At 48.6% G+C, this 16,289-nt stretch overlaps 1 protein-coding gene across 3 annotated transcripts in view; it reads right to left on the reverse strand.

Moving 5' to 3' along the window:
• Positions 1-857: 857 nt before the first annotated feature.
• The window catches only part of SPR (sepiapterin reductase), a 32,611-nt gene continuing 17,179 nt past the window's right edge, over positions 858-16,289 (reverse strand). Inside the window, exons 3-4 of one of the 3 annotated variants that reach the window (XR_010785793.1) lie at positions 2,118-2,871; positions 858-2,054 (exon numbers count right to left, since the gene is read on the reverse strand). Coding sequence is in view for 1 of the 3 variants with exons in the window: in XM_066572845.1 (XP_066428942.1) it covers positions 2,681-2,871 (191 nt within the window). In the remaining 2 variants the exon portion in view is untranslated. Of the gene's footprint in view, positions 2,872-16,289 lie in introns of all 3 variants that reach the window. The other 2 variants (XR_010785794.1, XM_066572845.1) reach the window with 2 other exon arrangements.

Consider the following 16,289-nt stretch of genomic DNA (forward strand, 5'->3'; position numbering starts at 1 on the left):
TCTCGCCACATTCTATGGCCTCATTCAGGTAGAGGCCCATTTTATCACTCTCAGTTTTAATCTTCCATATCAGCTGCTTCAGACCGGCTTCTGTTTCTGCCAGCAGAGTTGTATCATCTGTGTAACAGAGATTGTTGATGTTTCTGCCACCTATTTTCACCCCGATTTCCAATTCATCTAGGTCCATTTTCCGCATGATCACTTCTGCCTATAGGTTAAACAAGAAGGGTAAGAGGATGCAGCCCTGTCGGACGCCTTACCAATCCCAAACCAATCTGTGCCCCCATACTGTGTTCTCACAGCAGCTTCTTGATTAGTATAAAGTGATTTTATTAGCTTGACTCGATGTACTGAATCCTCCAATGCAAATCAATAGGGAATCACTGCTCCAATTTACACGTGCAATACAGAGTGTATTTATGCCTGTGTGAATAAGGCCTTATACTGGGCCTTCCCACAGCGCAGCCCGGTACGTGCAGAACCTTTCCTTCCACCGTTTCGGGAGCCATTCCCTACTCCAATTCCTTTCTATAGGCTTTAGATTATAAATCAGACTCGCAGAACATGGCTGCCTTCTTCCAGAATCAGTGCCACTGGGGTTCATGTGTGATGCCTGGTACTGCAGCTCAGTGGGCATTCTTCATATAAGGTACCAGCGGCATGTAAGCACTGCCTGGTGCATAGAAATGCCATCTGCAATGTATTAGGATCAGCACTGCAACTGCCAGGGACAGAAGGTAAGTATTTGTATCTATACAGAAACACTGCTAATAATCTCGCCCATTTATTCTGGATTATCAGAATTATACACCTATAAAACAATACGAGAAGGTAATGAAAGTGAATCCGGACACAAATGTTTTTCTGATGTATTATATTAAGAGTCTGCAGGAAAAATAATCTGCAAAAGCAAGGTCCCCCTCCCAACAATGGCCTTAAGGAGGTGAGCGCCCCACTAACTGCCCAGTAACGGTGAGGTCCACCTCCTGACAATGGCCCTAAGGAGGTGAGCGCCCCACTAACTGCCCAGTAACGGTGAGGTCCACCTCCTGACAATGGCCCTAAGGAGGTGAGCGCCCCACTAACTGCCCAGTAACGGTGAGGTCCACCTCCTGACAATGGCCCTAAGGAGGTGAGCGCCCCACTAACTGCCCAGTAACGGTGAGGTCCCCCTCATGACAATGGCCCTAAGGAGGTGAGCGCCCCACTAACTGCCCAGTAACGGTGAGGTCCCCCTCATGACAATGGCCCTAAGGAGGTGAGCGCCCCACTAACTGCCCAGTAACGGTGAGGTCCACCTCCTGACAATGGCCCTAAGGAGGTGAGCGCCCCACTAACTGCCCAGTAACGGTGAGGTCCCCCTCATGACAATGGCCCTAAGGAGGTGAGCGCCCCACTAACTGCCCAGTAACGGTGAGGTCCACCTCCTGACAATGGCCCTAAGGAGGTGAGCGCCCCACTAACTGCCCAGTAACGGTGAGGTCCCCCTCATGACAATGGCCCTAAGGAGGTGAGCGCCCCACTAACTGCCCAGTAACGGTGAGGTCCCCCTCATGACAATGGCCCTAAGGAGGTGAGCGCCCCACTAACTGCCCAGTAACGGTGAGGTCCACCTCCTGACAATGGCCCTAAGGAGGTGAGCGCCCCACTAACTGCCCAGTAACGGTGAGGTCCACCTCCTGACAATGGCCCTAAGGAGGTGAGCGCCCCACTAACTGCCCAGTAACGGTGAGGTCCCCCTCATGACAATGGCCCTAAGGAGGTGAGCGCCCCACTAACTGCCCAGTAACGGTGAGGTCCACCTCCTGACAATGGCCCTAAGGAGGTGAGCGCCCCACTAACTGCCCAGTAACGGTGAGGTCCCCCTCATGACAATGGCCCTAAGGAGGTGAGCGCCCCACTAACTGCCCAGTAACGGTGAGGTCCCCCTCATGACAATGGCCCTAAGGAGGTGAGCGCCCCACTAACTGCCCAGTAACGGTGAGGTCCCCCTCATGACAATGGCCCTAAGGAGGTGAGCGCCCCACTAACTGCCCAGTAACGGTGAGGTCCCCCTCATGACAATGGCCCTAAGGAGGTGAGCGCCCCACTAACTGCCCAGTAACGGTGAGGTCCACCTCCTGACAATGGCCCTAAGGAGGTGAGCGCCCCACTAACTGCCCAGTAACGGTGAGGTCCACCTCCTGACAATGGCCCTAAGGAGGTGAGCGCCCCACTAACTGCCCAGTAACGGTGAGGTCCCCCTCCTGACAATGGCCCTAAGGAGGTGAGCGCCCCACTAACTGCCCAGTAACGGTGAGGTCCCCCTCCTGACAATGGCCCTAAGGAGGTGAGCGCCCCACTAACTGCCCAGTAACGGTGAGGTCCACCTCCTGACAATGGCCCTAAGGAGGTGAGCGCCCCACTAACTGCCCAGTAACGGTGAGGTCCACCTCCTGACAATGGCCCTAAGGAGGTGAGCGCCCCACTAACTGCCCAGTAACGGTGAGGTCCACCTCCTGACAATGGCCCTAAGGAGGTGAGCGCCCCACTAACTGCCCAGTAACGGTGAGGTCCACCTCCTGACAATGGCCCTAAGGAGGTGAGTGCCCCACTAACTGCCCAGTAAAGGTGAGGGCCCCCCGATAGTCTGCTGTCATTACATAAAGGCACCGAAGGCCATTATAAGGGTGGGGGGCAATTACACCTCATAAAAGTCCACATGGTCTCCGGATTTGTAGGTGTTGGTTTGGATGATATCCAGCATCTTCCGTGCAGACGCCTCGATGTCCACTAACTTGCCTTCGTTCTTCATGTCAATGAAGCATTGGCGCATCTCAGCGTCCGCCATCTGAGTCCGCAACTCCTCCTGCATGTCCGTGTCCAAGGGGCCTGCAACACACATGGTCATTACCTTTCACAACTTCTTCACTACCAGCATTAACCCTTCAGGGCCACCCATTTTGGTCTTCAGACCCCCAAATTCCAAAAGCCATGACTTTTAGGCTGGGTTCCCACGGGACGGGACTCTTGCGGAATGTCCGCAGCGGGAAAGCATGTAAATTTCACAAGATTTCTGCAGCGGAAGGGCTGCTTTAAAACTTGCGCCATTTGGCACGGGTTTGTAGTGGCTTTTCATCCTGTATTTCGCTGTGGAAATCTCTCGCCATAGCGAGAGCCCGCAGCGGAAACAGCACCAATAGTGACATGCTGCAGAATCGAATTCCGCGACGCCTGATAGTTTCTGTGCGGCTTGTCCGCAGCAGGCAGTCGGCAGCGTGTGAACGCGATTTCTACAAATCTTGTCCACTTCGCTGCTTAGTCTTCGGTTCTGTGCAGAAAGTCCGCACCGTAATTCTGCCCCGTGTGAACCCAGCCGTAAAAATCACAGGTATAGACTAAAAATGAACATTTTATTAATATCCTTTAAAACACACTTATGGGTCAAACAAATGAAAACACAACAGACGGGCGTATGGAGGAGAGTACTTTAGGCTCAGAACATCTAGTCTCCGTCTGTCCAAATATGATGTAGTGATGAGGACGCAGGTATCTAGAGACTAGGGAGGTCTGAGCCCTATTAGACAGGGCTCTAGATATTGGGTTTGGCAACTGAAGGCATTGGCTACAGCACTTACGTCATCACTAATAATAGGCGGAAGTGCATCGAAGTCGCTTCTTGCCATCGTTACCTCAGTGCTATAGTATAAGGCTAAACCCTCCCTCTCCTGCCTTAACCACCGGCACCTTATCCTTCTCCGTATCACTTCATCATGGATGCAATACTTTACGGTGATGACGTGTACGAACGCTGTCGTAGCCAACTCTCTGCGGCATTAGTGATTAGTGATCCCCTCTCTGGTCTCAGTTTATCGTAATACCTGGTATGGTCCAGCTTTATAGATCACCTCCTGATGAACTGCTTAATGACTTTATGTTGAGTATCTGAGGCCCATCACCGATTGGTGAACCCAATATCTAGAGCCCGGTCCAATAGGGCTCAGACCCCCCTAGTGTCTAGATACCTGCGTCCCCATCACTACAGACGGAGACTAGATGTACTCTCCTCCATACGCCCGTCTGTTGTGTTGTTTTCGGTTGTTTGGCCCATAAGTGTGTTTTAGAGGATATTACTAAAATGGTCGTTTTTAGTCTCTACCTGTGAAGGGCTACTTTCATCACTACTTCCAGACTTTTCTGCCCTGAGGTCGCCCTTTAAGCGCTCTTTTTGTGAGGGAACATTTTGGATACATACATTTTTTTTTCCAAAGGGTTTAATGGGAAAGACAGCAATTCAGATCAAAACACATCAACAGCAGTTTTTTTACTTTAACCCCTTAGTAGCACAGCCTGCTTGCGCCTTCCCTTGTGGGGATTTTAGACACGCGCCCTGCGCTGGTACAGCTATATTGGTGAGGTTTGGTTTCTGCCCCACGGCGACACTTCATGCAATATACGGCTACTTCCCGCTTGTCGGCCTTCAGGTCTCCGGCTCGGTTTTGGTAATAGTTGTGTCTCAAGCTCCCTCTCCCGTAAAGTAACCGCTGTGAATAGTGCCGAGATCTGACAGCTTCCACCCAGCACATACAATGCAGTGATATCCACGGACGCCCATATCACCCGGCCTGCTCTAGATCATCGTACATGACTACAGTCCAAGGAGATGTACTACAAGTTATAAGACAACCCCGATGTACCTACTAGAACATTCTATGTCCAGGACAAGTCAGAGCGCTGCCTCCTGGGAGAGGCCTTGTGGAGAGCAGTAGATATACTATAGTGAATCCAGCTGATGACAAAGTCTATACTATGAGACCTTATAGCACGTCATGTGACCTGTGCCACCACTGTTCACGCCCGAGAATATATATGGGGCACACAGCACACTGTATAATGGAGTGACCCCTCAGGGATATATGTGCAGCGGGGGATGTTCCTCTCTGCAGCCCCTTTGGTTATTTGGGCTCAGCAGCACCCCCGCCTTATAATGGGGGTGGTAAGTGTTTATATGGTGTCACTAATGTATCTTTGTGTTAGGCTGTATCCGCACAGACGACAGCGATATCGCTACTATGTACACGCGATTTAGCAGCGTTAGTGATGCTTTTTTCCGCTGCTATATGCGGTTTTCTCACACGACAAAAATCACATGATTTTGTAGCGAAAAAGTTCTTAGGACTTTCTAATGTTAAGAATCGCGCAGCGTGAACGTCACAAAGTCGTGCGATGCGATAAACAAGGAGGCTCCATAGGGAAACATGGCTACAAAACAGCAGATGGCAGCTGTATAGAGCGTGCCGCGATTATGTAGCCTCGCAACGTCGCCGCCTATAAAGCATCGCTGGTGCGGATGAACCCATAGGAAAGCATGGGCTCTATATACATGCAGTCTGTAGATGGCCCGTGTATACAGCCTTAGCTGTGCATTGCTCTTCTCATATATATGGGGTATATGTTGGGAATGATTCTTCACTGGTGACAAGCGGTCATTAGTTCTAGATTGCCTGGGACGGCTCCGCCCACAATGGGGAGGTCGGCCTTTATCTTGGTTGATGGTTTCATGTACTGTCATTGGTTCTAGATTGCCTGGGACGGCTCCGCCCACAATGGGGAGGTCGGCCTTTATCTTGGTTGATGGTTTCATGTACTGTCATTGGTTCTAGATTGCCTGGGACGGCTCCGCCCACAATGGGGAGGTCGGCCTTTATCTTGGTTGATGGTTTCATGTACGGTCATTGGTTCTAGATTGCCTGGGACGGCTCTGCCCACAATGGGGAGGTCGGCCTTTATCTTGGTTGATGGTTTCATGTACTGTCATTGGTTCTAGATTGCCTGGGACGGCTCCGCCCACAATGGGGAGGTCGGCCTTTATCTTGGTTGATGGTTTCATGTACTGTCATTGGTTCTAGATTGCCTGGGACGGCTCCGCCCACAATGGGGAGGTCAGCCTTTATCTTGGTTGATGGTTTCATGTACTGTCATTGGTTCTAGATTGCCTGGGACGGCTCCGCCCACAATGGGGAGGTCGGCCTTTATCTTGGTTGATGGTTTCATGTTCTGTCATTGGTTGACCAGACTTTTCTGCTCCACATTGTGAGCATTTTTTAAAATGTTTTATGCTTGTTTTTCATGCTTGTTTTCCGTTTGCGCTTGTTACGTCTTGTGTCACATATTGTCTCACGGACACAATGGCAGAGGCCCCTTCTGCTCATTGCGGTGCCCACCTTCTCTTTCTCGGTTGGTGCCTTAATCGCCATCCTTAGAGCCATCCATTTGTTATCACCACATGGCACTTTTTTCAGTTATCCTCTGTTTTAGGTTTTGTTTTAAGATGCTGTGACAAGGGGGCTTCATGCCTGCAGATCGCCGGCCTCTCCATCGGGGAAGTGGCGCCCCTCACGTGTAAACAGGCTCCAGGAGACTTGAATTTCTTTCAAAAACTGGCACCTGCCAACATTTATTCCACAGCAACAAAACTTGTACAGCATACTGAGTCACCGACCCCGCCCGGGGTGTCTGGAGGGCGTCCTGCTTTGTCAGACCGGGTGACGGGTCCAAAGAGATCCACACAGGATCTCCCCAGGAACTGGCTTTTATCTGATTCCTGCTACACCCAGCGCATGCAAATACTAAAACAAGTAAAAAAAATAAAAAAAACACTGAACTTTTTTTTTGTTAAATTGAACTGATTTATATGGTTCAAATTCACAAAAACGCCCTTGTGAATAAACCCTTAGAGGAGGAAGGGTGTTTTTTAGTTCTTATACACACTAACTGTTTGGTTTTGTCCCATCAGGAGATTGGAATGGCATCACCTTTGATTGTTCTTATAATAAACTGAAAGACTTCAGTATTACAGTGTATTACATGGTCCTATGTCTCATAGCCTACTGTAGATTGCAGACCTGAAGGCCATCTTCAAGCCTCTTTAACCCACAGTATGACATTGCAGGGTTTCAATGGGTGACAGTGGTGAACAACACCTTCTATGCAGAGTTCTTACCCTGTCAAATACACAAGAACAAAAGCCTCTGCCACCTGGGTGCCAGCGGACATCATGGACGATTACAGGAGATGCCCCTATGTTCTTGTACACTGCCCTTATATTCTAGCGGCAGAAGTCATGATGTACTATTTGTACTATTTGCCAGTGAAAGGATTAATATGTGCCAGCAGAGTATACGTGGCACCGCTCCATCTCCCCCAAGCACGGTCAGAGGCCCCGCGCTGGCAGCGTCCCATCGGATGTAGAAACGCTTCATGCTGGACACTAAACAAGCGGAGGGCAGACGTCACAGAGGTCAGCGGGGGATGGGACTAGGGCAGAGGTCTCTGGGTGCCTCCAGTGTGTGGGACGTATATACACACAACCTGCGGACAAGTAACACTGCAGTAGATGGTTTTCCCAAGGACTGGCTGATAACAGGGAGCAAAAACAATAGCTGCAATATATGAACAGTGAGGCCCAATCAGCTACTCTCATTCCAGGACATGGGTGATATCTCTGGGGGGCATTAGATGGGGCACGCTAGGACAGGACACTGATGGGCGGCCGTTAGATGGGGCACGCTGGGACAGGACACTGATGGGCGGCCGTTAGATGGGGCACGCTGGGACAGGACACTGATGGGCGGCCGTTAGATGGGGCACGCTGGGACAGGACACTGATGGGCGGCCCGTTAGATGGGGCACGCTGGGACAGGACACTGATGGGCGGCCCGTTAGATGGGGCACGCTGGGACAGGACACTGATGGGCGGCCGTTAGATGGGGCACGCTGGGATAGGACACTGATGGGCGGCCGTTAGATGGGGAACGATGGGACAGGACACTGATGGGCGGCCGTTAGATGGGGCACGCTGGGACAGGACACTGATGGGCGGCCGTTAGATGGGGCACGCTGGGATAGGACACTGATGGGCGGCCGTTAGATGGGGAACGATGGGACAGGACACTGATGGGCGGCCGTTAGATGGGGCACACTGGGACAGTACACTGATGGGCGGCCGTTAGATGGGGCACGCTGGGACAGGACACTGGTGGGTGGGCGGGTGATAGATGAAGAACACTGGGAAGGGATACTGATAGGCGGCCGTTAGATAGGGCACGCTGGGAGACGACATTGCTGGTTAGGCCTTAGATGAAGAATGCTGGGACAGGACACTAATGGGCGTGTGTTAGATGAGGCACACTGGGACAGGATACTGATGGGCGGGTGTTAGATGGGGCACGCTGGGACAGGACATTGCTGGTTAGGCCTTAGATGAAGAATGCTGGGACAGGACACTAATGGGCGGGTGTTAGATGAGGCACGCTGGGACAGGACACTAATGGGCGGGTGTTAGATGAGGCACGCTGGGACAGGACACTAATGGGCGGGTGATAGATGAGGCATGCTGAGACAGGACACTAATGGGCGGGTGATAGATGAAGCACACTGGGACAGGATACTGATGGGCGGCCGTTAGATGGGGCACGCTGGGATAGGATACTGATGGGCGGCCGTTAGATGAGGCACGCTGAGACAGGATACTGTTGGGCGGGTGTTAGATAGGGCACACTGAGACAGCACACTGGTGGGCGGGTGTTAGATGAGGCACGCTGGGACAGGAGACTGATGGACGGGTGTTAGATGGGGCACGCTGGGACAGGACACTGATGGGCGGATGTTAGATGGGGCACGCTGGAACAGGATACTGATGGGCGGGTGTTAGATGAGGCACGCTGGGACAGGACACTGATGGGTGGCCGTTAGATGAGGGACGCTGGGACAGGATACTGATGGGCGGGTGTTAGATGAGGCACGCTGAGACAGGATACTGATGGGCAGCCATTAGATGAGGCACGCTGGGACAGGATACTGATGGGCGGGTGTTAGATCGGGCACGCTGGGACAGGACACTGAAGGGGGACCCCTGCCAAGGCAGGTGATGCAGTTCAGTTGGGTAGGAGAAATTGGGTATTGGCCTCAGCCTATAGGAATATCCATAAAAAGAAGTCCCAACTAATGAAAAAACTTAATCAGGCGGAACAAAGGTTAGCAGAATCTGAAGTAAAAAAAGTGATGTTGGAATGTAACCAAAGGCTGATAAAGGGAAAAATAGAACATTATCAGAATATTGCAGAAAAGGCTGTTGTAAAAGTTGCTCAAAATAAATGTAAGAAACGTAAAGGTAAAGTTGATAGGCGAAAGGTACCGAAAGTCATAACTTCCGCTTCTGTGGACTGGGACCCAGATAAGTGGGACGGAGACTTATGGGATTCCTCATCTTCTTGGGGGAGGAGGACTGGCATAAGGGGGATTGGGAAGACCCACCCAATCCAACAATTGATCCACCCGCTTTAAAACGTGCCCAGCCCATTAGCAGAAGGAAGGAAACTACTGAATATGGACCCGATACCCAACCTATCCTAGGTCATGATGGGCAGAGGTTGCCCAGGTATGATGATCAGGGAAACTATATGTACGATGCGGATGGGAGACTGTTGGTGCAAGAAGAATTGGTGCCACATAGGCACACCAGGCTTACCCTAGAGGATTTTTCTCAGTCAGAAGTTGATGATATACTGAGTAGATTTAGGCAAAAGCCTGGGTAATCTGACATACCATGGTTGGTCCGTCTATTTGAGCACGGGGCGACTGGGGTGATGTTGGATCCAAAAGATGCAATGTGATTTGTTACTCTAACTAGAGATCCAGTAATCAGTAGAAATTTTAGAGAATACTTTCCTAATCATCAAGGAGAAAGTAGTATTTCCCTGTTTAATATGGTGACCAATGGGTTTCTTAATAAGTTCCCGACAGAGGCAGACATTCCAATCAATGACAAACCTTGGTACACTATCAGGGATGGCATTGAAAGGTTGAAGGAGGAAGCTATGAGGGTCTCACTAATTATCATCGAGCAAATCGATGATTATTTGGAGACTCGGCCGACAGCAGGAATTAGAAATCCCTTGATTAAGACTGCACCTCCGGCTTATAAAGCCGTGATGATGACTCTACTTTTATCCACGACTAAATGAGCCAATGTCTGCGGTCGTGGCTAGTGGGAATTGCAAGATATGGGAAACTGGGATAGAGAGGAAAAGCGAACAGATCGTGATAGGTCTAGGAATCCTAGTTCCCAGGGGACTGGTGATTCAGGAGTGCCAAGGATATCTCGTAGAGATATGTTTCAGGCTCTCCTGAAGCTGGAGTCTCCAAGGACGCCATTGATGGAAAAGATACAGGTGATTTGTGGCGTCTTTATAAACAGAAGATATTAGCCAACAAAAAGGTGGATAAAAGAGCAGATTCAGTGGCCCCAAAAACTTCTAAAAAGAAAGAGAAGCAGGTCACTAATTCAGAGCCTAAGAAATTAGAATGGGAGGACTTTCAAAAGGTCTATCCATGGGAGATGGCTGCAATGGTAGCTACCAAAGTGCAGGACCATATGAAGCCATCTGCTCCGCTCCTGGAGGAATCAGATTCTGATTCCGCATAGGTAGCAAGCCAAGCCCCTGTCTGGGTTAGGTGGGATGACAGACCCTACGTCCCGCTAGCCATACATTGGAAAGGGGGTAATGTCCAAAGGGTCCCAGCTTTAGTAGATACAGGGGCGGAGGCTACTCGGATTTATGGAAATCCAAAAAAGTTTAAAGGTCCAAAAGTTAATATTTCAGGATTGGGAGGAAAAGTTACCGAAGGAGTACAGACACAGGTAACTTTGAAATTGGGCAATTTGCCCTTACGTAAATACACGGTGTTAGTAGTACCTATTCCGGAATATATCATTGGCATAGATATTCTGAAAGGATTGACACTACACCTGGAGGATGGTAAGTTTGCCTTTGGCGTAAGGAAAATGGGGATGAAAGCTTGTCCAGTTACGGTGGGAAAGGTTAAAATGCCACCCGTACATATCCCTTCTGCAGGAAAACTGGTTGCTATGAAGCAATACAGAATTCCTGGAGGTCACAAGGAAATAGGAGAAACCATTAAGGATTTGGTCGATGCTGGGGTTGTGAGGCCTGCAACCACAGCATGGAACAATCCGGTATGGCCTGTGAAGAAAAGTGATGGGTCTTGGAGGATGACTGTGGATTACAGGGAGTTGAATAAACAAACACCTCCCTTGACGGCAGCTGTCCCAGACACCATTACAATTGTGGAGCAGATCCAAAGTCACAGTGGACAATGGTATGCTGTGATTGATATCGCACAAGCCTTCTTCACAATTCCAATAGAAGAAAAGGCACAAGATCAGTTTGCCTTTACGTGGCAAGGACGTCAATATACGTTCACTTGATTGCCACAAGGTTGGATACATAGTCCAACCATCTGTCACCGGACGGTGGCAGAACATTTGGATGAGTTTGATTTATCATCAGAAATGCAGTTTTCACATTATATCGATGATATAATGATTCAGGAACCGGATGAACAATCTGTAAAGAAACAATTGGACAGATTGTTACATCATCTGCGAGAAAAAGGATGGGAAATAAATGATAGCAAGGTGCAGGGCCCCTCTCAGACGGGGAAATTCTTAGGAATTCAATGGAATGAGGGCCATAGGGAGATTCGCCCTAAGGCAAGGCAGAAAATCTTACATTTACCCACCCCGAAAAGCAAGAAGGAAACACAATCCTACATAGGATTGTTTGGATTCTGGAGACAACACATTCCGCATCTGGGGCAGCTTCTTGCTCCTCTTTACAAGGTGACTCGCAAGAAGTACGAGTTCACGTGGGGAGAAGAGCAACAGGTTGCATTTGAGGCAGTAAAAGAAGCCATACAACAGGCCGTAGATTTATGGCCTTTACAAGATGGTGACAGAACTTCATGTATCAGTTCAGCATATGTATGCAAACTGGTCATTGTGGCAGAAGCAAGGGGGCAAAAGAGTGCCACTGGGCTTCTGGAATCGAAAATTACCAGATGCAGGAGAAAAATACACTCCACTGGAGCGACAGCTGTTGGCATGTTATTGGGCCCTGGTGGATACATTGACAACAGGACACATAGTCCTTCTGAGGCCGAAATACCCATCATGAGCTGGGTATTATCTAATCCAAAGTCCAACCGGATAGGACATGCCCAGGAGCAGAGTATCATTAACCCCTTAGTGACCAAGCCTGTTTGCGCCTTAATGACCAGGCCAAATTTTGCAAATCTGACATGTGTCACTTTAACATGTCATAACTCCGTAAGGGTTTTGCATATCCAAGCGATTCTGACAGCGTTTTTTCGCCACATGTTGTACTTCATTTAGGCGGAAAAAATTGACCGATAGAATTTGTGTTTATTTATTAAAAGCGCCAAAATTGGGAAAATTTTGAAAAAATCGTCATTTTTTCACATTTCCAACTGCAATATCTCAAATATGTGCAAACATAATATAGAAAATTTTGCTACGATATATATTTTCATCCGTTTACTTTATTTTGGGTGCACATTGGAAAAACTTTCGTTTTTTTTTTAACCATTTAGGAGACGTACAAATATAACATTACTTTTCAGGATTTTGAGTAACACTTTGTTTTCCTACACCAAGCCAAGATTAGAAAGGCTCATAGGAGTCAAAATGATAGATACCCCCACAAGTGACCCCATTTTATAAGCTACACCCCTTAACGTATTCACTGAGGGGTGTCATGAGTGTTTTAACCACACAGTTTTTTTTCAGGAGTCAATGCAATTTAGAAGATAAAAACTAAAATTTCATATTTTTGCAAATATGTCATTTTAAAGACAGGACTTTTTTCTATAGTACACATTAAAATGAGGATTTGCACCCCAGAATGGATCCCCCTGTTTGTCTCGTGCTCAGAAACATACCCATTGTGGCCCTAGTATTACGTCTGTATGCACAATGGGGCCCAAAATGAAAGGAGAAACAGGTGGCTTTCAGAACAGAAATTTTGCTTGAAGGAGATTTAGTCCCCATTGCCCACTTGTAGAGCCATTGAGTGACCAAAACGATGGGGAACCCCCACAAGTGACCCCATTTTGAAAAGTAGACCCCTTAACGAATTTATCTAGGGGTACGATGACTTTTTTGACTTCACAGTTTTTGAATGAATCTAAGCCAAGCAGAAGGAAAAAATTATGATTTTCATTTTTTTGGCAATTGTGTCAATTTAAAAATATTTTTTTTTGTACAACACACACGAATGTTGGTCGCTGGGAGCAAGGAGATTTAAAATTTCCTGGGCTCCCCGGCTCCTGCGAATGTGTCCGGCATTTTGCCGGCGGGCGCATGCGCAGCAGCCGGAAGGGTCCATGGAGGATAACCGCATCTGGATTCAAATGTGGAAGCCTCCGAGAAGATGTTTCATCTCCCCAAACCGATCGCATCGGTGAGGGGAGATGAAACTTTCACTTTTTTAAGAATTGTTACGTGATCGCCATTATGCATTGGATAACGGCGATCACGTGACCAGTAACCGCATACCGCGGCTCCCCGTGACATCTCCAGGCTCTTGGCTACCTTTGGTAGCCAGCAGCATGGAGATTTTACATTTCTTGGGCAATCTTTCACTTTTGCGCATGCGTCCGCCATCATGCTGACGGGCGCATGCGCAGAAGCTGGGGTAAGGTCCACGGATCAACATCCCACCAGGGAGAAAATCTGGGGACCTTGGGTACGTAATTTCATCCCCCCTTACGGATACGATCCGTAAGGGGAGAGGAAACTTTAACTTTTAAAACTTTTTTTTTTTACTTTTTAACTTTATATGATCACTGTTTTCCGATGGATACCGGTGATCATGTGACTGGGAACCGCATATAGCGGTCCCCAGTCATATCTCCCTGCACTCGGCTATCTGTGACAGCTGGGTGCAGGGAGATTTTGAATTTGCCGGGCTCGCCGGCCATCGGCGCATGCGCAGAAGCCAGCAGTGGGTCCCGAGACCGTCCGGAGGTCATGGAGGAAGGAGGGTGAGTATTTTCACCTTCTTGGGCAGGACATAAAAACACTATGGGCTGGTCGTTAAGGGGTTAAGTAGAAATGGTACATCTTGGAAAGAGCTAAGAAAGGTGAGGGGGGGGGGGGGATAGCTGCCCTGCATGAAAAAATAGCTGATATCCCTCCAGATGGTCAGGTTACACCAGTAGCACAAATGGAGGAATCCCCAGTAAAGTGGGGAATACTTTACTCTGAGTTGATAGACTCCCAAAAAGAGCATGCTTGGTTCACGGATGGTTCGGCCAAGTATATCAGTGGAAGGCGTAGATGGAAAAGTGTAGCCAAAATTGGACAAGACGTTGGTCATGGAGGGGGAGGGTAAGAGCAGTCAATATGCAGAACTTTGTGCGGTATTCTTAGCTCTGAAGCAGGAAGAAGGGCAAGAATGTCATTTGTATACAGACTCATGGTCAGTTGCCAATGGTTTGGCCACTTGGATCATGGGATGGAAGAAGAACAATTGGAACATTCATAGTAAGGAATTGTGGGGGAAGGAGCTTTGGCAAGACATAGAAGGAATTCATTAGGAGAACCAAAAGTACTGTGTTTCATGTTGATGCTCATGTCCCTCTTGACTCATTGGAACGTTTATTTAATTCTCAAGCAGATGCAGCAGCATCGATCTCTGTTGCTGTACAAGAACCTGACAAGGAAAAGGAAGCATGGCTTCAAGGTACAGCTGTTTGGGCTCACCAAAAAAGGGGACACTTGGGAGAGAAGGCCACTTACAGGTGGGCACAAGAAAGAGGTATCCCATTGACGGTGGACATGATCAAACAAGTAATCGCGCAATGTCCAGTATGTCAGAAGTGCCTCATACAGCAATGGGACACATAGGGAGAGGCCAGTTGCCAGCGCAGATTTGGCAGATGGATTTTGTAGGGCCCCTCCCTGAGAGCAGAGGATGTAAGTATATTTGTACAGCAGTAGATACATTCTCAGGTCTGATGGTGGGATTCCCGTGTAAAACAGCAACCCAATGGAGTACTTTACGTACTCTGGAAATTATTACCCAGTACTATGGGACTCCCCTGCAGATCCAGACAGACAATGGTTCACATGCCATATCATATGCCCTACTATCCACAGGCCGCGGGCTTGGAGGAACGAATGAATGGGTTATTAAAATCTACCCTGAAGAAGCTTACGGAGACCGACAAATATGGTCAATGGAGAGATAATCTCACTGATGCTTTACAGATTATCAACAACAGGCCCATCACCGATTCCATGACACCCTTAATGCGCATGCTTACACCCAATCTCAGTATTGCGCATGCTTACACCCAATCTCAGTATTGCGCATGCTAACACCTAATCTCAGTATAGATGTAGCTAAGGTAGAGACAATCTTATACTGGAAAATACATCCAGATGCGCAGGCACCTTATAGAGCCACTCCTGCCGCTGCAGGGTTGGATCTATACGCTCTTGATACGGCGGTGATAGCCCCGGGAAAGGTGAGTACTATTCCCACAGGGATAGGATGCAAGATCCCGCAGAATCACTTCGGGCAGATAGCTACTAGATCAAGTTTTGCTCTGAGAGGTGCGGTGGTCCTAGGGGGAGTCATAGATGCAGATTATCAGGGGGAAATTAACGTAATCATGATAAATTTAGGAACAGATCCTCTGATAATAGGGAAAAAGGAGCGCATGGCACAGCTGCTATTAATACCAGTGTATCTGACACAAGTGGAAGAAGGGGTGACCCCACTGAACTTACAGTGAGAGGAGAGAAAGGCTTTGGCTCAACTGATGTTACTAATGTAGGGGCCAAAATATGGGTTCAGGATCACCAAGGACCGCCCTCCCCGGCAGAGGTTATTGCTGTGGGGAAAGATCGAACTTTGCTCATTATGCGACCCGGAGTAGAGAAATGGGAATATGTCCCACAAGAAAAGTGCTATTTGGGGGAATAATGCTTGTTTCCTTGCCTTCTCTAGAATCATGTAATCATTCTGGGAACCCTTGGCATTGGGTGTTCGGTGTTCGCAGTAGGTGATGCGTGGACCCCTGGAATGGCGGTGAACAACACCGGGAGGAATCATTTTTCGTGGGGTTGGAAGAATTCTACTCAGGCATGGAAGCAAGACAACTTCACGTGTGAAGCCAGCCAGAAGTGTAGGATCGTGAAGATCACATTTGACGGGACTATTTGGAGTGGAAGTCCTTACCACATATTAGTCCAACTTACCGTCCCACATACACATTGCATAATGCCACAGGGCAAATAAACATTACGTCACTTGTGAAAGTGTCCTGCTGTCAGAGACCAAAAGCGTTGCCATATCTCAATTACTCCCTGGTGATGCAGTATATCCAGAATTGTACTAATAGAGGATTTCAGTTCCCAT

Source organism: Eleutherodactylus coqui, chromosome 7 (genome assembly GCF_035609145.1).
Source record: "Eleutherodactylus coqui strain aEleCoq1 chromosome 7, aEleCoq1.hap1, whole genome shotgun sequence".
Classification (NCBI taxonomy): Eukaryota; Metazoa; Chordata; class Amphibia; order Anura; family Eleutherodactylidae; genus Eleutherodactylus; species Eleutherodactylus coqui.